Source organism: Natator depressus, chromosome 1 (genome assembly GCF_965152275.1).
Source record: "Natator depressus isolate rNatDep1 chromosome 1, rNatDep2.hap1, whole genome shotgun sequence".
NCBI lineage: Eukaryota > Metazoa > Chordata > Testudines > Cheloniidae > Natator > Natator depressus.
The window spans coordinates 342,859,521-342,883,223 of NC_134234.1; the positions used below are offsets into that span (position 1 = coordinate 342,859,521).

At 45.2% G+C, this 23,703-nt stretch overlaps 1 protein-coding gene across 1 annotated transcript in view; it reads right to left on the minus strand.

The window, feature by feature from the left end:
• STRIP2 (striatin interacting protein 2) overlaps positions 1-23,703 on the minus strand; it is a 68,110-nt gene that overhangs the window by 7,443 nt on the left and 36,964 nt on the right. The window contains exons 13-19 of the mRNA XM_074942739.1: positions 23,620-23,691; positions 22,863-22,937; positions 21,039-21,136; positions 20,190-20,316; positions 16,968-17,068; positions 14,707-14,773; positions 140-244 (exon numbers count right to left, since the gene is read on the minus strand). Of these exons, the coding sequence (XP_074798840.1) occupies positions 140-244; positions 14,707-14,773; positions 16,968-17,068; positions 20,190-20,316; positions 21,039-21,136; positions 22,863-22,937; positions 23,620-23,691 (645 nt within the window). The remainder of the gene's footprint in view (positions 1-139; positions 245-14,706; positions 14,774-16,967; positions 17,069-20,189; positions 20,317-21,038; positions 21,137-22,862; positions 22,938-23,619; positions 23,692-23,703) is intronic.

Consider the following 23,703-nt stretch of genomic DNA (forward strand, 5'->3'; position numbering starts at 1 on the left):
TCTTGGACATAGAAGGCTGTTCCTTGCTGCATCAAGGATGGGCAGATGTAGTGCAGTACACTCGCTCACATCAAAACGCCATTAAATGCACCACAGGATCTCTGCGACAAAGGGCGAAGCCCCCCAGGCCCCAGCTCACCATTGTCCTAGAATGTTTCCACTTGGTCAGCTTGTTGAGGAGCCTCAGCAGGTTAATACAGGAGAACAGGTTCCTCCAGCAGAACTGGTTGTTGTCCCCAGCTTCCTGCAGACACACACAGGAGGGAAAAGGGTCAGTTCAATGCTACTGCCTGCAGCATTAAAGTGGCACCTCCCCAGAAATCTCCTTGGGTACCCGCATGGCCCCACAGTATGCCAACATTTTTATGGCTGACTTAGAACAACGCTTCCTCAGCTCTCGTCCCCTAACGCCCCTACTCTACTTGCGCTATATTGATGACATCATCATCATCTGGAGGAATTCCCTTGAGGAATTCCACCATGATTTCAACAATTTCCATCCCACCATCAACCTCAGCCTGGTCCAGCCCACACAAGAGATCCACTTCCTGGACACTACAGTGCTAATAAACGATGGTCACATAAACACCACCCTATACTGGAAACCTACTGACCGCTATTCCTACCTACATGCCTCCAGCTTTCACCCTGACCACACCACACGATCCATTGTCTACAGCCAAGCTCTGCGATACAACCGCATTTGCTCCAACCCCTCAGACAGGGGGACAAACACCTACAAGATCTCTATCAAGCATTCTTACAACTACAATACCCACCTGCGGAAGTGAAGAAACAGATTGATAGAGCCAGAAGAGTTCCCAGAAGTCACCTACTACAGGACAGGCCTAACAAAGAAAATAACAGAACGCCACTAGCCGTCACCTTCAGCCCCCAACTAAAACCCCTCCAACGCATTATTAAGGACCTACAACCTATCCTGAAGGATGACCCAACACTCTCACAAATCTTGGGAGACAGGCCAGTCCTTGCCTACAGACAGCTCCCCAACCTGAAGCAAATACTCACCAGCAACCACATACCACACAACAGAACCACTAACCCAGGAACCTATCCTTGCAACAAAGTCTGTTGCCAACTGTGCCCACATATCTATTCAGGGGACACCATCACAGGGCCTAACAACATCAGCCACACTATCAGAGGCTCGTTCACCTGCACATCTACCAATGTGATCTATGCCATCATGTGCCAGCAATGCCCCTCCGCCATGTACATTGGTCAAACTGGACAGTCTATACGTAAAAGAATAAGTGGACACAAATCAGATGTCAAGAATTATAAACATTCATAAACCAGTCGGAGAACACTTCAATCTCTCTGGTCACGCGATTACAGACATGAAAGTTGCGATATTACAAAAGAAAAACTTCAAAACCAGACTCCAGCGAGAGACTGCTGAATTGGAATTCATTTGCAAATTGGATACAATTAACTTAGGCTTGAATAGAGACTGGGAGTGGCTAAGTCATTATGCAAGGTAACCTATTTCCCCTTGTTTTTTCCTACCCCCCCGTTCCTCAGACGTTCTTGTTAAACCCTGGATTTGTGCTGGAAATGGCCCACCTTGATTATCATACACATTGTAAGGAGAGTGATCACTTTAGATAAGCTATTACCAGCGGGAGAGTGGGGTGGGGGGAGAGAAAACCTTTTGTAGTGGTAAACACCCATTTTTTCATGGTTTGTATGTATAAGAACATCTTCTGTATTTTCCACAGTATGCATCCGATGAAGTGAGCTGTAGCTCACGAAAGCTTATGCTCAAATAAATTGGTTAGTCTCTAAGGTGCCACAAGTTCTCCTTTTCTCCTTGGGCAAAGTTATTTTATGAACATCTGACAGTGGCATCTGCACAGTTCTCATCCCATATAAAAGACAAGGGCACTGAACACCATAACACCCTCATCTGGCTGGCTAATCACTCTGCTTACAAGCTGACAGACACTGGGAAAAGCCATTCTGAAAAGCCCACTGGTAATGCTGAGGATTTAATCTGTGCGTATGTTAAGAGAAAGGGATAAGATGGAAGTGCAGTCACCTGCTTGTGTTATCCAGGGAACTACCTGCTGCAGTATACTTGCATTCATTGTTTACATATAGAGCCAGAATTACAGCCTAATAATCACCATTTATTTACAGAATTGTGTTTTTTGGATTTTATATATGAATTTGCACATCACCACAGGCGTTGGGGACATTTAGCAGATAAATAAAATGAAATTACATAACAGATGACAAACAATAGTATGGGTCATAGGAGGACAAAGCTTTTATACTGCAGAGATCCCACTGGCATTTTTTTAAATTCTACTCATATAATATATAGAAGCAGTATATCAAATAATCACCCACCAGCTCCTATTTGTGCAGATTGTGTCTGTTTCTCCTCCAGGAGGAGCAGATATAAAACAAGCGCACATTGGATTAGAAGATCATATTTCTATGGTACCTTTCATCCCAAACTAGCCCCAACAACACTTCCAAAGCAGAACTGAAATGCAGCTACTTTTGGAGTGAAGGGCAGCACCTAACCGTGCAGAGTATGCTGCTTGACAGAGAAAATGGACATCATGGCCAAGGATGCAAGAATAAATTGCTACACGTACACAAAGCTCCCCTAGATTTTAAAAGGTGTTCATGCAGAGAAGACAGAACCTGGGACTTGAAGATCTTGTCTGAAAGGCCCACACAGTTAACCATGGTATTCTAGAGATTTCAAACCAGATCCAGTCCCTCAGGCTTTATCATCAATTTTTGGGGGTAAACAAACATCAATTTAAAAAATAAAAACGGACTAAAATGACCCCCCAAATGGAGGATGTTCATTTGTATCTGATCTGTGACGTCGGTGTCCAATTTGGGAGGTAAGCTCTTCACGGCAAGGACCATCTCCCTCTATTTGTACATGTTTGAGCTCTCTGTTGGTGCACAATTATCGATTTGGGAATAAGGGCAGATACTAGTACTGGCAGATTTATAAGCCATTTACATTTGTTTAGCAAATACCTAGGAACCATGAGAAACTGAGATGTGTCACATGGCACAAATACTAGGCCTGCTCAAAGGAAGAGCTCTGAGCTGCGAGAGGAGGCTGGGAGACAACGAAGCGACTTTTGTAAGAAAGGACACCACTATCATATTTCACCTCTTAAAGGCCAGGTCTACACTAGAAACTTTTGCTGGCATAATGTCATCTGTTAGAGGTGTGGGTTCTTTTTAAACAACATTTTTATAATCAGAAACAGCCCTTGTGTAGACAGTTATGCCAACAAGGAAGTGATTTTGCCAGCATAGCTTATTTTGTTCAGATAACTGGTATAAGCTATACCAGTACAGCATATTTTCACTGGTAGAAGCTGTGTCTACACAAGGAGGGTCTACCTGCATAGCTATAACAGCAAACCTTTTCCAGTGCAGGCGAGACTATAGAGGCAATCTACCACTAAACATCAATCAAATGGCGTGCAGAATTTAGCCAGACAGGAGACCCCCGTGGCTGTAAAGTATTCCCCATGATAACGTACAGTCCCAACCTGCAAACTGCAACAGGCTGTGTTTCTCCAGCCAGAACACTTTCATGCGCGTAAAGCCTTTTTAACTTAACTAGTCTTGGTTTTGTTATTGTTGTTTTGGGTTACCAGCAGTATTATAATGGTGGGCTGGAATTATTTTTGCTATCATCCTTACTTTAACTGTAAAGCTTAATTACTCTAAGTCTTCACACCTCGTTTATGAAGGAGCAATTATCCAATAGGCAACAAGAACATCCCCTGGAATTACACTGCTAAACTGGCTCACACGCTCTCCAACTCCTCTAATGAGGAAAGATTAAGCAAGACCTGGCTCTGCTCTTTTCTCACAGTGTTTTCACAGGAGACCAAAGAAGCGAGTCTCATGTTCCCTGTCTGACGACAGTGTAACCAGGCGAGATCGCACTTCTTTCTTCCCTTTACCGTCTCCCTGGGGAACCCTGCCTCCCATCTGACAACAAAGTACATGGCACTCTGCCTGAGAAAGGGGGAGGGGGACACTGAACTGACCCAAAGGCGGTTATGTTTTATCCTAGTCCTTTTCATTAGCCTTCCTCTCCCCCGACCCCTGGTTTTTTTTGGACTGCCTCTGAAAAAGAAGCTACATTTTTAAAAATCTCATTGATTTACTCCTTCTGTATCACTTTTCTATGGAAGCAGAATGTAAACACAATCTATTTCTTTGTATTCAACCTGCACCAGGGATATTTTCATTCCCACAGGGCACAATCAACTGCTATGTCAGCTAAGAAATATGTAATCATAACATTAACAAAGTTCAAACCAGGGCATCAATGAAGTATAACACCTTTTCATTAGATGCAGAAAATTCTAGTTGAAGCAATACATTTCACACACTCCCTCTCTCTCCCCTCTCCCCCCTTTATAAGGAACATTAGGACATGTTTCAGTCCTATTAAATAAGGTGATCTCAAACTGGGGCTCGTGACCACTCAGGGGGTTGCGAGGTTATTACGTGGGGATCACAAGCTGTCAGCCTACACCCCCAAATCCCGCTTCACTTCCAGCATTTATAATAGTGTTTAATATAAAAAACAGTGTTTTTAATTTATAAGGGGGGGGGGGTCGCACACAGAGGCTTGCTTTGTGAAAGGGGTCACCAATACAAAAGTTTGAGAACCACTGAAAATCAACATTTTTTCGGGGGCGGGGGGGCAGGGGAGTCTTAGTTTTATTTCACTTGTTAAAACATAACATGCCATTTCCATGTAAACAAGCCACTAACTGACGGAAAAAAAGAAAATCTTTGTAACAAACCCAGCAGAGTGATCCATAGATCCCAAAAGAGAAAAAAAAAATATCCATCATCTACACACAGACCTACAAAAAGCCTCCAGACCTAGCTTAAAATGTAAGAATTTGGGTGCTGAGCGTACCAGCCCAGACATAAATGTAACATCTACTATCCAGCTCAGCCATGGAACCAACCAAGAAAACTCAGAAGAGGAAAGAAAAGTGAAAACTAAGACTTGGCTAAGTAGGACGACCTACTGCAATGATATAGCACACACAAGGTCATGAAAGGATCACCTCAGACCTATGAGAAGAGGAGCTGGGTGCACCTTACTCCCCAGCAGTCTTCCCAACAGCAGTACAGCTGCAAATTCCACAGAACTCTTAAGTATGGCAAGATGAGGGTTTCCAGGAAGAAAATCATAAGCATCTCATGAGCTTCTTACAAATGTATTTCAGTTGCTAGAAGTGCAACAGCATATGGGACAGTGGTTCAGGGGCCCCCTGACATATTCAAATTATTCCTTCCAAATGTACTTATTGACATTATGGAAGGGAAGAGACCTCAATAGGTCATCAAGTCCAGCCCCCTGACCTGAGGAAGGACCAATTAACAAAGCCCTGGCAGGGATGATTTAGTTGGGGATTAGGCTCTGCTTTGAGCAGGGGGTTGGACTAGATGGCCTCCTGAGGTCCCTTCCAACCCTGATATTCTAGGATTCTATAATTCTAAGAAAACCTAGCCCATCCCTGACAGGTGTTTGTCCAACCTATTCTTAAAACCCCCCAGTGATGGGGATTCTACAACCTCCCTTGGAAGCCTGTTCCAGATCTTAACTGTCTTTACAGGTAGAAAGTTTTTCCTACTATCTAACCTAAATCTCCCTTGCTGCAGATTAAGCCCATTCTGCTTGTCCTACCTTTAGTGGACAACTGATCTAATTCTCTTTATAACAGCCCTTAACATATTTGAAGCTGTTAACAGGTCCCCCCCACGGTTTTCTTTTCTCAAGACTAAACTTGCCCAGTTTTTTTAAGCTTTCCTCATTGGTCAGGTTTGCTAAACCTTTTAGCATTTTTGTTGCTCTCCTTAGAACTCCCTCCAATTTGTCCACATCTTTTCTGAAGTGTGGTACCCAGAATTGGACACAGTACTCCTGCTGAGGCCTCCCCAGGGTTGAGTAGACCAAGACAATTACCTTCTGAGTCTTACATGCAACATTCTTGTTAATACATCCCTGAATTATATTCCTTTTTCGCAACTGTATCACACTATTGACTCATATTCAATTAGTGATCCACTATAAACCCCAAATCCTTTTCAGCAGTGCTACTGCCTAGCTAGTTATTCCCCATTTTGTAGTTGTGCATTTGATTTTTCCCTTCTTAAGAAAAGTAATTTGCACTTATCTTCGTTGAATTTCATCTTGCTGAATTCAGACCAATATAACAACTCTGGATATACTTGATATCCATTGAAGGATACAATCCCATTCTTAATCTTGTTAAATTCTACTCCTTAACTACTTCCTGTGGCAATGACTTCAACAATGTAATTACATATTGTATGAAAGAGTATCCATTTACTGGTTTTGATTTCCCCCACTCTTTACATTTAATTGACTGTCCCCTTGTTCGTGTATTATGAGACAGTGAGAAAAAAGCTCCCAATCTACTTGTCTCCTCTAATTTTCCTCCTTTCTAAATCAAACTATTCCAATCTTTTCAATCGCTCCTAACATAGGCATTTTTCCAGACCCTTGATCATTCTCATCACTCCTCGCTGAACCCTCTGCAGTTCTGCAATATCCTTTTTGCAAGAGGGAGACCAGCATGGGACACAGGATCCAAGTGAGGCTGCACCACTGATTTTCTAAAGGTATTAGGATAGTGTCTCTATTCTTCTCCACCCCATTCCTTATACAGCCCAACAGCTTGCTTGCTTTTTTTGGATCTCAGCTGTACACAGAACAGAAGTTTCATTGAGCTGTTTACAGTGACACCCAGTACCCTTTCTTGAATTGAGATAGTCAGTTTAGAACCCTGTATGGTATATGAATAGTTGCTTTTTTCCCCCCTCCAATGTGCCTCCAACTACTTTGCATTGGTCAACCTTGAATTTAATCTGCCACGGTGTTGCCCATTTTCCCTGGCTTGTTTAGATCTCTCTGAAGCAGGGTGGATTGATTTAAATCAAATTTAAATCATGATTTAAATCACCAAGTGGAAAGCCTCAATTTAAATAATTGATTTTAATCAACTCTTCCATTTAAACTTCATTTATTTTCTAAAGAAAGTTACATGCTTATTAGATGATATAACCATTAAACCATGTTGATTTACAACTAAATAGACCCGTTGCACCAGATTTGGTACATCTTTTGGCTACCTAGGAGGGTACCCTAGAACTACAGTAGAACCTCAGAGTTACGAACAACAAATTATAAACTGACCCATCAACCACACACCTCATTTGGAATCGGAATTACACAATCAGGCAGCAGCAGAGAAAAAACAGCAAATACAGGAGAGTACTGTGTTATACGTAAACTGCTAAAAAAAATAAAGGGAAAGTTAAAAAAGATTTGACAAGGTAAGGGAACTGTTTCTGTGCTTGTTTCATTTGAATTAAGATGATTAAAAGCAGCATTTTCCTTCTACATAGTAAAGTTTCAAAGCTGTATTAAGTCAATGTTCAGTTGTAAACTTTTGAAAGAACCACCATAACGTTTTGTTCAGAGTTACGAACATTTCAGAGTTACAAACAACCTCCATTCCCAAGGCATTCGCAACTTTGAGGTTCTACTGTCTATACATGTATTTGAGTAACTATATAGTTTAATATTTTCAGATTCTTATTAATTATATATTTTTAGTATGTTAGAATATGGTGAATGGTATATTGCTTATTTACTAGATAATTAATGTTTTGCCTATGGTTTGTGTCAAGCTGGATTAGGCTGGTAACTGTAATTTAATTTAACACACAAAACAGCATATAAAATTTATTTGTATTAAACAAAACAACCTTAAGTGTTTTGGACACACACATTTTTCTTATCAAAACACGTTTCACATTTACAACTAAATGATTTATTAAACAGAGGGATTAACTCTATTCAGTGAATTTAACTGATTATTTTAGGTCAGCCTGGGAAAAATTTTCAAATATGCCTAAGTAAAAGTGACTGGAGCTTAAGTTCTTACTTGCCTAAATCTCTTGAAAATGAGACAGTCTCCTAAGCTACTTAGGATGACCTATTCCATATTTATAAAGCTTGACCTCAAAAGTCAGATGTTTTCCCCGATTTCTATAGAAAAGCAGCCTTTAACTCAAAGTTTTCGATAGATTCAGCATATTTAATTTTATTTAAATGTTTTAAGAGTTTATAATAAGTTTAGATCTTAACATACTTTGTATTGCATTCATATTTCATTATATTAACAGGTTTATTTTTTAAAAGAAAAAATTATGATTTCAATAATCAAAAAATCTAATTTAAATAAAATAGGATTTTTTAAAAATAATCTTTTTATCCACCCTGTTCTGAAGTTCCTCACAGTCCTCTCTGGTCCCAATTAACCTAGATAGCAAAATTTGCAGATGATACAAAGTTATCTCACTACTCACCTCTTTTCCATATTATTAATATATCTCCTAAGGTCCCCACTGATAACCTGTTACCATTATGAAAACCGACCATTTAATCCTACTCTGCATTCCATTTTCTAACCAGTTTTTTGAGCCATGACAATACTTTGCCTCTCACCCAATGACTACACCTAGATTCTTTGGTAGACTCTTGTAAGGGACCTTTGCTAAGGCCTTTTGGAAGTCTCAGTAATGTCATCTAGTTCTTCTATATCCACTACTTCATTAACATGTTCACTATCTTCTTCTTTGCCTTCACCTTGTCCAATTAGTTGTGATTGGTGGCTTTTGTTCATCGCCAAGAGATCCTGTTGAATGTGTCTTTCAAGCTGGCACCAACCTTCTTCAGGTTCTCCTTCCATGTCTCGAACCATGTTTTTCTAGACTTTTGTGGTCTTCATCCTGTGACTGCCAGATCTTGTGCTCTCTGGCCAACATATCCTGTGTCATATTGCCTCACAAGACCCTGCCACCGCAGTCAAAACTCCCTCAACTTTCCCGTGAGGGGGACTACCTGCATCATGGCTCATACCATTCCACTGGATAGCCTATCAGCTCTTGTCGGACCCAGTGTCCACATGAGTGTTCTCATTTTGGCAATGTGAAGTAGTTGTACTCTCTCTCTTTCTCATTGCCCAGCATTCCGACTTGTACGTCCTGGCTGGCCTTAAGCATGGTCTTATACACTTTGCTCTTTAGTTTACTTGGCTCATCCTTATTGCAGAGAATTCCCAGCAACTCCCTGCATTTGCACCAAGTGCTCTTAATATGACTCCTAGCACCCACATGCACATTCCCGTCATGGCTCAACAATGAATGGAGGAATTTGAATTGTTGCACAGATTTTAACTCTATACCACCTAGTTTTACTGGCTCCTCATTGTCCTTCTCAATGAAGCAACGTGTGTATTCCACCTTTCATCTGCTGACTCGTAAGCCATTTTCTTCTAATGACACCCTCCATGGTTCTAGATCCCTTTCCACTTAGTATACGTGTGCACAGCAATACAAATAAATAATGATGTCTAAAGAATTCTAAGAGATTAGTGAGACAACTTTCCTTTGCTGAATCTCTGCTGGTCAGACCCAATCAGATCATGATCTTCCAGATGATTTGTTATTCTATTACTGATTATCTTCCTTAATTGCTCCCTTTAACCCTTGGAGATCCAGTGAATCCACTGATTCTTTTGTAGGCTTCCTGCTTCTGAAACAAAGACTCTAGTGTTGGTTTTACCTCTAGCTATTTGCTCTTTGAACTCCATTTTGGCCCTTCTAATTTGCCTTTTATTTAAAGCCTGCTGTAATTTATACTCCTGTTTATTGGATTCACTAAGGTTAGATTTCCAAATTTTAAAGGATTTCTCTTTGGCTTGAATAGCCTCTCAAAAGCTTGAGATTTAGGCCTGGTCTTCACTAGAAAATTAAGTCAATACAACTATGTTGCTCAAAGTTGTGAAAAATCCACACCCCTGAGCAACACAGTTAAACAGACCTAATCCAGGGTATAGACAGCGCTAGGTCAAACGTAGAATTCTCCGGTCGACCTAACTACTGTCTTGGGGGTGGATTACCTATGCCAACGGCAGAACCTTCCTATCAGCATAGGTAGCATCTTCACTGCAGTGTTTTAAGTGTAGACGAGCCCTTAGTCATATAATGGTTTACTCCGTGGCCTCCTGGTTCTCTTTTTATCCAGTGGTATGCATGGCTTCTGAGACTCCGTTTTCCTTCGTAGCATCCAAGTCAACTCCAGGGATTTTATGGCCTTTACTTTCAGCTTTATGTCCTTTTTGACTAACCTTCTCATATTATTCAAATCTCCTCTTCTAAAGTTTAGTGTCACTTTCTGGTACTTTACCTGTCCTATGGACATTAAACCTAATTATACTGTAGCTACTCTCCCTTAACGGCTCAGCAACTATCCCCACTCGAACTAGCTTCGCTTTGTGACTTCAGATTAAATCCAGAACAGTTTCTCCCCTAGTATGTTCTAGAAGGAGAGGTGTACAGTAACTGGAGTTTGAGAGCTTTTGTCCCTATGGGTGCTCTATTGTTGGATGCGCGTGTATCCATGTACTCTTGACCGGAGCGCCTGTGCGTCCACACCTGCATTCCACACATCCTCATGCTCTGGTATGAGAGTATATAGGGAGGGACAGACCCGCCGATGCTCTATTTTGTCCTCAACTTGTAGTTGAGTTAAAAATTGAGGCAAATCCTTGCCTGACCCCTTCTCTCCTACCCAGGGATGGGGAAAAGGGCCAATCTGCCACCCCTCTAGGGAGCAGTATCCTTGCCTGGCCCCAGTTCAGGGATAACATAAGAACGGCCATACTGGGTCAGAACAGTGGTCCATCTAGCCCACATCCAGTCCTCTGACAGTGGCCAGTGCCAGATGCTTCAGAGGGAATGAACAGAACAGGGCAGTTATTGAGTGATCCATGCCCTGTCATCCAGTCCCAGCTTCTGGCAAACAGAGGGACACTTCAGAGAATGGTTTTGCATCCCTGCCCATCCTGGCTAATAGCCATTGATGGACCTGTCCTCCATAACTTATCTAGTTCTTTTTTGAACTCTGTTATAGTCTTGGCCTTCAGAACATCCTATGGCAAGGAGTTCCACAGGTTGACTATGCGTTGTGTGAAGAAATAGGACGAGGAAATGGAGGGAGGTTGCTCCCCCACTCCAATGAAATGTGGCTGACACCCCTGCCAATCCAGGGAAGAGGGCTGGAAGGTGTTTCTCCTCTCTGACCCCAAGGGAGAAGGTTGCTTTCCCTCATCACCATCCCAATCCAGGGGAAAAAGGAAGGAGTGATTCTGGAGGCACTTACTCCTTCGTTCCAGAAGCGAGCTTGGTTGCTGGACTTAGGGGGCGAGTGGAGGACTTATGCCCCTGGCCCTTAACCACTGCTGTTAACATGAGGGGACACCTGAAGGATCTTTCTTTTTCCCCCTATTTTGAGCAAGTTCTGCGTTCATTGGAGTGAATCATGGGGACAGGTCTGGGCTCTGACTCTTCCCCTTCCAAGGAATGGAGAAAGGATGGTTGGGTTCAGAAGCAGCCAAAAGTATGTGTTGCATGAACTGCATGGGTGGGTTTGCACCCATGTGACAGGAAGCAGGATCCCCATGCACTCAGAACGAGGGGCTGATAGTGGGGAATGCAGCAGCTCTTACACCGGAGCACGAGGATTTATAGACTGCAGGCAAGAGGCACGGACCTCTGGGTCCTGCTGACTAAAATCTCTGATTGAGAACACATGGGTGCACGTACATCCCGCAGCGGTGTACCCAGAGGGGCAATAACTCGAAGAAGAACTAGCTCTTGCAAGAAGCAATTCCTTAAAGTGTTGAGAAATTGTTTCTCTAAGCTTTATCCCCGTGTGCCATTTGACCAGTTTCTACGTGAGTAGTTGCAGTGACTCATCGTCACCTTGTTAGATTTTGCTGCCTCCTCGATCTCTCAGCGTTGTGCACTCAGTCGCCTTTTCTTGATTTGGAAGCTTAAGTGCGACCCAATTGATGCACAGGCCTTAAATAGCCCATCTGCACTGGGCTGAATTCTGGAACTGTAAACCTGAAGGAAATAATGAAGATAACAGATTGCTGAGACCTGTGTTTGAGTTGCAGCGGTACACAAGTCCACCATCCACAACTATGATCCACTAGAACTATCAACAGGTGCTCTAGAGCTGTTTAAATGCAGATTGTTTAGGACTGGAAGATCTCCAGGAACCAGCATGGTCCAGTGGGATGAGCCTGTGATTGGGTGCCAAAAGCTCCCAAATTCTAACTCCGGTTCTGCCAGGGATTTACCCAAGCTCCACACACACACACACACACACACACACACAGAGCTCTGGCTCCTCCACCTGTCAAGTGAGGATAACATTCATCTCCATAACAGGAGAGTTACGAGGCGAAATCAGTGAATGTTCATACAGCACTTCATAGCTGCTGCAAGCGCAAATTAAGAAAACAGCTGCAATTAGCAGAACATGCCACTAGATGTCACTGTTGCTTCAGAGAAAGTGAAGTCGAAGTGGCTTGAAAGTTCACTCCAGTTTAAACACAAAATCTGGCCCACTGGAGAAGTACATGTGTACTTCCTTATAGTCTTCATTTTATTTTATTTTTTTGGAACCTTCTTAAAAGCAGAACTTAAACTTTTCCCCAGCACCACTGAGTATGCAGAGGGTTGTGGGTTTTTGTTTGTTTTTTTTAACTGCCTTTTGGATGGAGCATGGAATAAATTTAGTTCCATCTGCTGATTTTATTGTTGCTCTGGCATCATTCGTGGTTTTGCAGCACTGCTTTGGGAATATTGTTGGTTCACTTGTACTCCCTCCCCTTTACTTGCCCTGAAAGAGTGGATCTCAAATACTGCAGGCCCTGTAACAACAGTGGCTATTTGCTGTTTTCACCATGGGCAACGCCAAACAAACCCAACTGCTCTACATATTAAGGGCTAAGTTCTGCCCTTAGGCACACATGCAGTATGATGATTGCCCCCTAGCGGCATTCAAGAGCGGAATTTGATCCTTCAGATCCAGAGAACACTTCCCGCCCCGGTCTGATGGCTGTCAACTCTTACAATACTGAACAGCTCCCATGTGAATCACTGGATGGGCTAAGGGCTTGGAAGACAGAAAATTAGGGCCCTACCATAGTCACAGTCCATTCTGGTCAATTTCATGGCTAGAGGGTTTTAAAATTAGTCAATTTAATGAATTTCATGGTGTTGTAACTGGGGGTCCTTACCCACAATGGGATCATGGGGGGGTGGGGGGGAGATTGCAAAGTTGTTGTAGGGAGAGTCCCAAGATTGCCACCCTCACTTCTGTGCTGCACTTCTTTGCAGTCTCTGAGCTTTCTGCAGTTAGAGGAGGTTCCCAAAGATGTAGGTGGGTAGGACCTCCCCTGTGCTGATGGGAACACTCCAGTCATGGGCTCCTAGCTGCAAGTCCAGGCCAGATTACGGCAGGGCCCCCCAGCCTATTTGGGTGCCCCAGACCCAGAAGAAGCCACAGGGTGGAAGCCCCAGCAGGAGCCCTGGGGGAAAAAGCCCTGAAGCCCTGAGCCCAGGCTGTCCCAAGCTCCAGCTGGAGTGGTGGTGGGGTGCCCTGAGCCCTGGCTAGAACAGCAGGGAGCGGAAGCCCAGAGCCCGGGTTGTCCCAGGCCAGCTGGGGGAAGGGGGTGCAGAAGCCCCGAGCCCTGGCTGCCCCTAACTCCAGCTGGAAGCCAGGGGGAAGAAGCCCAGAGCTTGGGCTGCCTTGGCTGGGGGGGAGGAGGGCAGAAGCTCCAAGCCCAGGCTGCCCCAGCTGCAGCCCCTGGGAACAGAAGCCCCCAGGAAGCCCGGAGCTGCAGCAGGAGCCACGGGGGAGGGGGGTGGTGTCTGGCACCGGGGGGGGATACGGAGGGTGTACCACCCTCACTTCTGCACTGCCTCTGGAGGTGGGTCTGATCTCCCTACCAAGAGCAGCCATGCAGGGGAAGGATAACTCCTTTCCCTCCCCAGTGTCTCCAGACTAGCAGCTAGGAGGCCCAGGCTCCCAGCAGCAGGGAAGATCAGATTTCACGGGGAAGGGCTGATTTCATGGTCCGAGACATGTTTTTCACGGCCATGAAGTTGGTAGGGCCCTACAGATAATGTAGGGAACATTAGTCTGGACTGGCCTCTGGCTCATAGAAGATGGGTTGAGTCAAAGTCCTTCCAGAGGAGAACCTTGCCCCATCTCCCCACTGCCAGAAAGTCTCCCACTCTCCTCACTCTCCAGTCCAACAGTCCCTGCTTCTGCTTGATCCAGCCATCCTCTCTGGGTTCCCAGGGTTACAACATTAAACGTGAAGTCTAAACTCCTCTTCAGAGTCCCTTTAAAATGACTGTGGTTGTGAATCTGCCATTACGATGCGTCATCTCCAGTCCAGGTATGTCTGACCCAGATAAAGTAGCTTACGCTTAATAGCAACCGGATATTGATGACTTCTGGTTAATAGCGACATTTTGCTGGGAATCAATCCCGTCCCATTGCCTGTAATGTTAATGGGACTCGAAGGTTTGCCCTGGCATGTTGCTTATTGACATGATTTTGAAGAAAGGCCCCAGCTGCAGGCAGGTCTGTAGGGCTGCAGCCGGAGAAGGAAGTGCTGGGACATGCCTGCAGCTGGTGGTGAGCCCGTCCTAAGCGCTTCCTTCTGGGGCTGCAACGTCTGTTACAAGGGTTATTGATGTTCTCCTTACCAGGCTTTCCGCAGTGAGCTCAGGCAGCTCATGAACTGTGCAGTGTGGATAATCCAGGACAGAGATGCTGTGGGAGACAGGGAAGGGGGAAGAGAGTCATTCATGAAGCAGCAGATCAGTATTCAAGGAGCTGTTCTAAACCAGTCAGCATTACTTTTCCCAATCCACCTTTATGATCTCCAACCCTAGCTCACTACATCCTGCATCTTAGACTAGATGGTCCTTGCGGTCCCTTCTAACCCTATGATTCTAGGATTCTTAATTACAGTGACCCTAACTGGCACAGGCAGAACTGCGCAGCTGTGACTTCCCCACCCCACACGCCAAGTTGTTGGGCACTGCTAGGAAGCCACTTGCTTTCCAAGTAGGTCACGATTTCTCAAAAGTTTTCTTAGTGTGAGCCACACTGAAGAGCCTGTCTTGCAGATGCACCTGCCTTTTGCATTTCTGATTGACAGACTACCTCCCATCCTATTTCCAAACTCGTGACACCTTCTGTCTCTCTGCTCAACAGCACTTGTCAATTTCTTATTGCTCTAAAGTACATCCTGAGTGCAGTACTAAAGACTCGAGTAATTTGGATCCATTAAGCCAAAACAGATTAGCTATTTATAGATTTTAAAAAACCCTAGGTTAAAATAATAAGAGATCTGACTTACTTAAACTGATAGTGGCAAGGAAATTTGGAGTGAAGGCTGCAAACCTCTCTATCACCCCTTCAGGCTTTCATGTCTTAATATAAAGTAGCCATTAAAGAATAAATAAATACACCCGGTCCCCCACCCCAAGACATGCACACACCTAAAATGAGCCACATAATAAAATAGCTCTAGTTCGTGTGCTCTTTCTTATCCCTTCATCTTTTAAATCTATCTACAGGGAATCTTTAAACAATAAGCTGACTTGCTGTATCGATTTCTGAGTCAGTGCCCATTCAGCGTAAAATCCCCAAATCAAAAAGACAGGTTTCAGATAGTTGCCGTGTTAGTCTGTATCCGCAAAAAGAAAAGGAGGACTTGTGGCACCTTAGAGACTAACAAATTTATTTGTGCATATGCTTTCGTGAGCTATTGCAGCCAGACTTCACATAACACACCTGTTACAGTAAGACCACGTACAGGACTTCTACCTGCTCCCCAAAGATTGCACGCAGTTTCTATGCATGGTCAGAAACTGCTGCCCCACATTAACAACTTGTTCGTTTACTTATTTGAACATAAGTCTTAGACTGTTAAGCAGCGTAGGCTCAAAGCTCAAAAGTTTTGGGGGAATCTTATAAAAGCTAATGTGAATAGAAACGTTCTCAGGAAAAGCAAAACTGTTTGGATTTAAGCTTCCACGCATTTGCGTGACTGTAACTAATGGAGGAAAATTTGGATTTTTAACGGCTCCGGAGTTAACATTATGTTTATTGTGTTTCACCCCCAATTTCTCCCCATTCAAAAGAACTGGGTCCAAATGGAAAAGCTGCAGCTTTTAATGACAAGAGAACAAACATGCTTTGCACAAACAGCTGTTTTCCATCTTTAACTTTCTCAGATTAGAAGGGGAAAACAAACCCGTTTCCTTTCCCTCTGTGTATATAAACCTACAGTACAAGATAGAGATTAGCCCATAGAGTCAACTGAAGACCTATATGAAATGCTGTTACAGCTCATTGTTCTCTCATCAATACTGTGTGTGGAACTGCATTTCGGGCATGCCCAAATACCAAGTCCTACAGTAAACTGAAACTTCCAGCTGTCCCACGTCCAGAAAGTAACTGGAGAGCAAAGGAAACAGAACTGTGCTTCCCTGGAAGGAACTTATGCATGTGTAGTCTTATTCCTCTGTTCTCTATGTAGGTGTAGGTGTGTGTGGTGGTGTGTGCGTGCGCACGCCTCCAGAAATGGCATATATAGATTTAATTAACAAGTCCAGTATCTCGAATCACAGAGTAAAATAAAGGCCCTCCTATTTCAAGGCACTGATAATAAGCAGCAGTGGAATTCAGCGACACTTCTGTGACTATTTAAAGCCAGCTGGTCGGGGTCCAGAGAGCTGAGTGATAGACACGGGAGGTGAAGGCCCAGGAGATTCTGTCTACCCCATGCCTCTAACCTGCACAGGGCTGTTTCCCTGTCATGTGTTCTCTAGTACTCTGTCCTGCCTAGAACATGGCCCCTTACAGGTGCTTTGGTGATCACAAGAGGAAGATCTCCACACACACAAAGCCCCTACTAAGTGCAGGAGGAAAAGGAACTGCTGCAGACGGGCTGTACCTGTTTTTGGCAGTGATGTAGGACATGATATTCTGGTTAAAGAACTTCAGGATCAGCGGGATGCAGTTGGCAAACACCAAGTGCTGAGACACATACTCAAACTGCAGAAAAGAGGTGAACGCACACAGTCAGGCAGTGTAGTTAAAAAAAAATAAATCAAACAAAAGCCACATTTCTGCATCCAATTAAAAACCTTCTTCCATGGATTCGCTGCAGCTGGACCTTCTCTCTCTTGGCTCTTCCCCGTATGCCTGGTGCCAGTCTCCTGTACATTTCTCCCCACAACCCTACAATTGCTGAAGCGAGAGGGATCTCATCTGCAGAGCCTGCTCTCTGGAACAGCCTCCTTCTCTCTCTGCCAAATGGTCTCTCCAGCCCTTTCCAAGTTTCAACTAAAAAACAAACTTTGCACATGCATCTTCAGTTCTCTCCCTCTGTTAATATTTAATCCTAAAGCCTTTGGAAATATGGTTGCAATGGCTACAACCTAAAGCACAACTGATCTGTATATAGATTGCCACAAATAGAGGCATTCCTCTTCTAACTGCAATTACCCAGGGATTTAGAGCAAACTCCCATTGGAAGGAACAGTTTCTTCCTTTATTTTTACACAGCACAGAACAAGTTGTCAGTGCTCAATGACTTTGGACAGTGGTGATTCGGACACAATTAATACTTAGCCATTCTCTGTCTAGGTATTACAAACTGCACCCCTACTCTGGTGTTTAGGCACCAGTAGCCAGTCTCTTCCCATCAGAGCATCTTGAAGCGTTTACAAACATTACAATGATGCCTCATGTTTCTCTCTTCCCTGACCGTGTTTTACAAAGAGGGACATTAAGGGCTTGTCTACACGGGGAGTTATTCCAAAATAGCTACTGCTGGTTAAGTCCATGTGTGGACACACTTGTTGCAAATTAGCGTAAACCACTTTGGAAGTGGATTAAACTAATTTGGAACAAGGCCAGAACAAGAGCATCCACAGATTGAATTGGTCAGGAAGCACTACTCTGCTTTAAATTCACACTCTTCCACATTCCCGATTAATTTCCACGTGTAGACAAGCCCTAAGGCACACAGAGGGGGAGTGACTGGCCCAGGGTCACATAGCAAGCCAAACTCAGAGTCAAAACAAGACCAAGGAGTTTGGACTCCTGGTTCCAAATTCCTAGTATAGAGTATGGGAGCAGACAGAGCAGCACTGTAAAATGCAAAGACTGGTCCACAGGGGTCATGCTAAGCTGGTCTCAGCTAATAGCTTAACCAGGGGGAGCTCCCTTTTTTCTCACCAAGCAGAACTGTTGGTCCCTCTTTGGGTATGTCTACACTACAGCTGGGAGTGAGCCACGCGCTAACTCAGGCAGAGCTAGTGTGCTAAAAATAGCAGAGTGGGCATGGGTAGCAGCTCGGGCTCACTACCCAAGTCCAAGCCTGCCTGAGCCCCTGGGTCCATCTAGCAACAGCCGCACACATCTATTTAACCCACTAGCTAAAGCAGAGCCAGTTCCTGTTGGTCTGACCAGGCTGGGAGGCACGCTGCCAGCTGCAGCACGGACATCACCTCACAGTCTTCCAACAGAACCATGGAGGATGTACAGAGAGACAGCACTGGAAGCAGGGGGGCAGAAGCGCCCTAAAAGGGGTAGGGGGCACAGGTGCCCAAACCGTGGCCCCGCGCTATGACTCCCCCTGAGGCCCCACCCTCGCACCACCTCTTCCTCCAAGACCTCACCCACTCCCCCCGTCACTTGCTCTTACGGCTGGTAAAAAGTGGGGGGGCCATGGCTCTCTGTCCCCTCCTGGCTGGGAGTCTCCACTGATTAGCCAAGTCCCCTCCAGCTTCTGGCCAACCGCTGGCCAGCCCAGCACACTGGTGGTCTGACAGCCCCACGTTTCCCAGAATGAGGTGACATCAGGGTGACCAGATGTCCCGATTTTATAGGGACAGTCCTGATATTTGGGGCTTTTTGTCTTATATAGGTGCCTATTACACCCTGTCCCAATTTTTCACACTTGCTATCTGGTCACCTTAGGCGACATGCTGTTTGCAGATTAATTACAAACAGGAAGAGGACTCTCATTTCTGCTGATCACTCGGCTCCACAACGGCCAAGCTCTGGTACAAGCTCCACAGCAGACAGATGCAGCAGGGAGCAACTCTTGGCAAAGCCCCTGGGTGAACAAAGCACCTGGCCGGAACATCATTTTACCAGTAACCTCAGTGACCCTGATATGCACACGCAGCTGGATGCGACATTTACACAAACATGAAAGGTCACAAAACTAGAGCCAGGACGTAAATCTGGTTTGTTCTGCTTGAAATAGAGTTTATTGACCTCGCAGTCTAAGCTCAGCAATAGCAGCTGGATCGCTGGGAGGTTCCTGCTTTTTTTGCTCCGTTTTCCAGTACAGGTGACAGATGCAAAAGGCACTTTAATGTCTCACCCAGGGTTAAACAACAAGCAGGATCAGAACCTAGGAGCCCCCTGGATGCCATTTCTCTGCACTACCTGCTGGATCGCATGCACCCTCATGCCACAATAAAGGGGGAAAATGAGAGAACGCCCTCCTGTGCTGAGGGGAGCAAGTCACAGACACATAAGGGGGCATGAGGGACCCACTGCAGCTGGGGATCATAAAATTTAGTGTATTAATGTCAAATGGGTATTCGGCATGCAAAGTGGCTGCAGTACTGGGCCGAAGATGCAGCCCAATGTAGTGTTTAGTCAGCCATTGTTAATAAGGGAACCCCTTAGCATGGTCACAACACTGTTCGGTCCGGTTTAGACTCAGGCCAAACGAAACTGTTAGGATGCAAAGGCGAAAGTCTCTAACTCTTAACTCTAGATTCCCCGACTACCTGTAGTTTAGACAAGGCCTCAGAGGGGTTTGGCTAGTCCCCATCCCCTTCCCACTCCTGGCAGGGGGAAAGAAATGTCTTCCCTTCAGGCTGAACACAGATGTAGCCAAGTTTTGGCCACTGTGAAATAATCACGTGGAGGTTTACAAGGGGACACAGCCTTGTGGAAGTGACCCGAACACAACCCAAGCCAAGACATGTACTGTCACTCGTCCTGTGCTAGTAATGCTAAAGAGGATATGCCCTGGGGCTAAAGGTCACCGCTGAGGTAGACCAAGCCGCAGCTGCTCTCCAGGCGACACTAACCTGAACACACCTGCCCTGCGAAGCACCTAGCAATGGCCTTCTCATATAAAGCTCACCTGGTAGATGTGGTTCAGTTTGAAATGCTTCAGCAGCAGCAGCAGCGTGGCCGAAATGCTCTTCACAATGATCTCTTTGTGTCTGTTTACATCGACCCCCAATTTCATGCTCTGAAGAACTGTGATGCTGGTGTGGAAGGAGAAAGGGAGGGACAGATCCATGTACAATGAGCATTACTGGGATGGGATTTTTGTTCTGATTGGTTTCTATTCATCTGCAGGGGCTCTATATAAAGGGGATTTTTCACTGAACCTGCCACCCAGACAGGACCCCGCACTTATCCCTGGGCCTCCTGCTCCCAACATGTCCTGCCTAGGGGCACCATAGTGGGTCACAGAACGGATGGACTACAGCGCAAAAGGAGAATCTGGGATGGAGCTTGTTACAGGAGTAAACTACAACAAAAAGGGCTCTCCCAGAGACGCACTCTGCCTACAGAGCAGTAAAGCTTTACTTCTTGTACTGGTTGGTTTAATTTTGACATCTTGCCATAAGCAGCCTTTTCTTTTGTGCTGCATTCTGGCCACAAGAGCTCTACTGAATCAGGTGAACAAGCATGGGTCACTCCCAGTAGAGATCATTTGGGGTCACAGCCATTCACGTTAACAGAGCATGAGGACTGGTCTGGTACAGCCTGCAGCACTGAAAGGGTCAGAGGTCCAGCAAAGACCATTCACTCACATGGATCCCTTTTTCCCCATGGAAACAGAAACTTCATCTCCAGAGGGACATGTGGATTCTGCCATCCCAGAAATGGGAAATCGCTGCATTACCCACATTAGCCAGGAGACCGCATTGTTGCTGAAACAGCCAGCACTCAGCTGCCTGTCACCCACCCACGCACTTACGGCATCTCCTCGGGCAACACGTCTGCCAGGATGTTGATGGAGTCGGTCTTGGCTTTGGAGGTGGGTGCTGCAGCCAGGAGAATCTTCAGCAAAGCAATCTGCAGAGGGAGAGGAATCCCCCCAGCCCCCAAATACATTGAGAACAAGCAGGCACTAGAGGCCCGTGTACAAACACGTGGCGGGAGGACGGAATCCGTTTTCGCTCACGTGATGGAGTTGCAGCCTGGAGCCAGCGTTGGTCTCAGGTTACGTGCAGGACACAGGCTGGGCTACTCCTGAAACTAACAGGGGAAGTGAAGCCTCCAGCAGAGCTGTAAGTAGACATCCTACAAGGTGGATAGTTTGGCTTTGGGAATTGGGAGTGGCATACCGACTCTTTCGTTGTTGGGCTGCCTGTTCAAACTTAGCCAGGTAGTGACTCACAGTGGTCATCAAGCTGTTTGCTGACCCATCTGCAGCAAGCTGGTGGTTTGGAGGTCGGTTCCTAGCATGACAAGGGTCCCCATCACAGACCCAACACCACTCTGGCACTAACTGGAAGGGACCTCGAGAGATCATCTAGTCCAATCCCCTGCACTCATGGCAGGACTAAGTATTATCTAGACCATCCCTGACAGGTGTTTGTCTAACCTGCTCTTAAAAATCTCCAATGATGGAGATTCCACTACCTCCCTAGGCAATTTATTCCAGTGCTTAATCACCCTGACAGTTAGGTTAACCTATCCTCAGAGGTTAAGAAAAACAATTCTTCTCCCTTCTCCTTGTAACAACATTTTATGGACTTGAAAACAGTTATAATGTCCCCTCTGTCTTCTCTTCTCCAGACTAAACAAACCCAATTTTTTCCAATCTTCCCTGATAGATCATGTTTTCTAGACCTTTAATAATTTTGGTTCTCCAATTTGTCCACATCTTTCTTGAAATGTGGCGCCCAGAACGGGACACAATATTCCAGTTGAGGCCTAATCAGCACGGAGTGGAGTGGAAGAATAACTTCTCGTGTCGTGCTTACAAAACTCCTGCTAATGCATCCCAGAATGATGTTTGCTTTTTTTGCAGTAGTGTTACACTGTTGACTCATATTTAGCTTTTGATCCACTATGACCCCTAAATCCCTTTCTGCAGTCCTCCTTCCTAGGTAGTCATTTCTCATTTTGTATGTCTACGACTGATTGTTCCTTGCTAAGTGGAGTATTTTGCATTTGTCCTTATTGAATTTCATCCTATTTACTTCAGACCATTTCTCCAGTTTGCCCAGATCATTCTGAATTTTAATCCTATCCTCCAAAGCACTTGCAACCCCTCTGAGCTTGGTATTGTCCACCAACTTTATAAGTATACTCTCTATACCATTATCTAAATCATTGATGAAGATATTGAACAGAACTGGACCCAGAACTGATCCTTCCAGCACCCCACTCGATATGCCCTTCCAGCTTGACTGTGAACCACTAATAACTCCTCTCTGGGAACGGTTTTCCAACCATTTCTGCACCCACCTTATAGTAGTTCCATCTAGGTTGTATTTCCCTTGTTTGTTTGTGAGAAGATCATGCAAGATAGTACCAAAAGCCTTTCTAAAGTCAAGATATACCACATCTACTGCTTCCCCCGTATCCACAAGGCTGGTTACCCTGTGATGGTCTCAGCAGAGAGGACAAGGGTTGGGTGGGCCAATGAAGCTGAACTCTCTCTTATCCCTGCAGGTGGCTCCACCAGGTCAGGGCTGAACCTTAGTGAGAAGGAAGCCTGCACTGATGATCTGAGTCTCCAGGGTGCTCAGTAAACCACCAGTGGTGAGCTTTCAAAAAAAAATAGACTTACCATATACTGGGGGAGGTTGCATAACATTGCCCGATAGAGCATCTCACAGGGGGTCTCCTGAACTTCCTCCTCCCCCTAGCAGGCGACAGACAGATACGGAAGGAAAAAATAGAGCTGTCACTCAATCACTGAGGTACGTCAGAGACATCCCCCTCCCGCCAGAGCCCAGCTCGAGGTGGAGCGGCACCACATCCGTGTCAGGACGCTGCCTGGCTTTTCAGAACTGCTGCTGGGACAGGTACAATCCAGATCAAAGCCCAAGAATGGTGTTGCCTTAGAGAAGGGGAGGCCAATGCGTGTCCTGAGGTTCAAAGTAAACCTATGGCGTTTGATGACACAGCCGTCATCTTTAATACAGGCATGCAGCCTCCAATGACTACAAGTCCCAGCATGCAATGCTCCATCTTGTGCGACCCGCCCACTGGGATCAAAGTGGAGCAATGCATTTTAGGACCTGTAGTCCATGCATCCTGTATCTGTGTATCAAAGCTGGTACCTGTTTCAAAAAGTAGACAGTGGTTGCCCTGTTCTGTTGCATGTAACTTAGACGCAGCCCTCAGGGTCCTAGCAAATGGGCAGTGAGGTGCCACTTTCTAGACTCAAGCTATTTCCTTTCCAACTGGATATCTTCACTTAAGCCCTCCGTGGACACACACAGAGCAATCAGCATGCCATGGTAACACTTGACAATGACACACTCCTTAGAAACTGCTCCTTCAGACATACAGTCTAGCTGTGGAGGGTACTGGTTTCTTACCAGTGATATGGGACACTTCTCCAGCTCCTCTTCGTTTTTGATCTGAACATCCGAGATAGAGACATACTTGTGCTGGAGAAACAC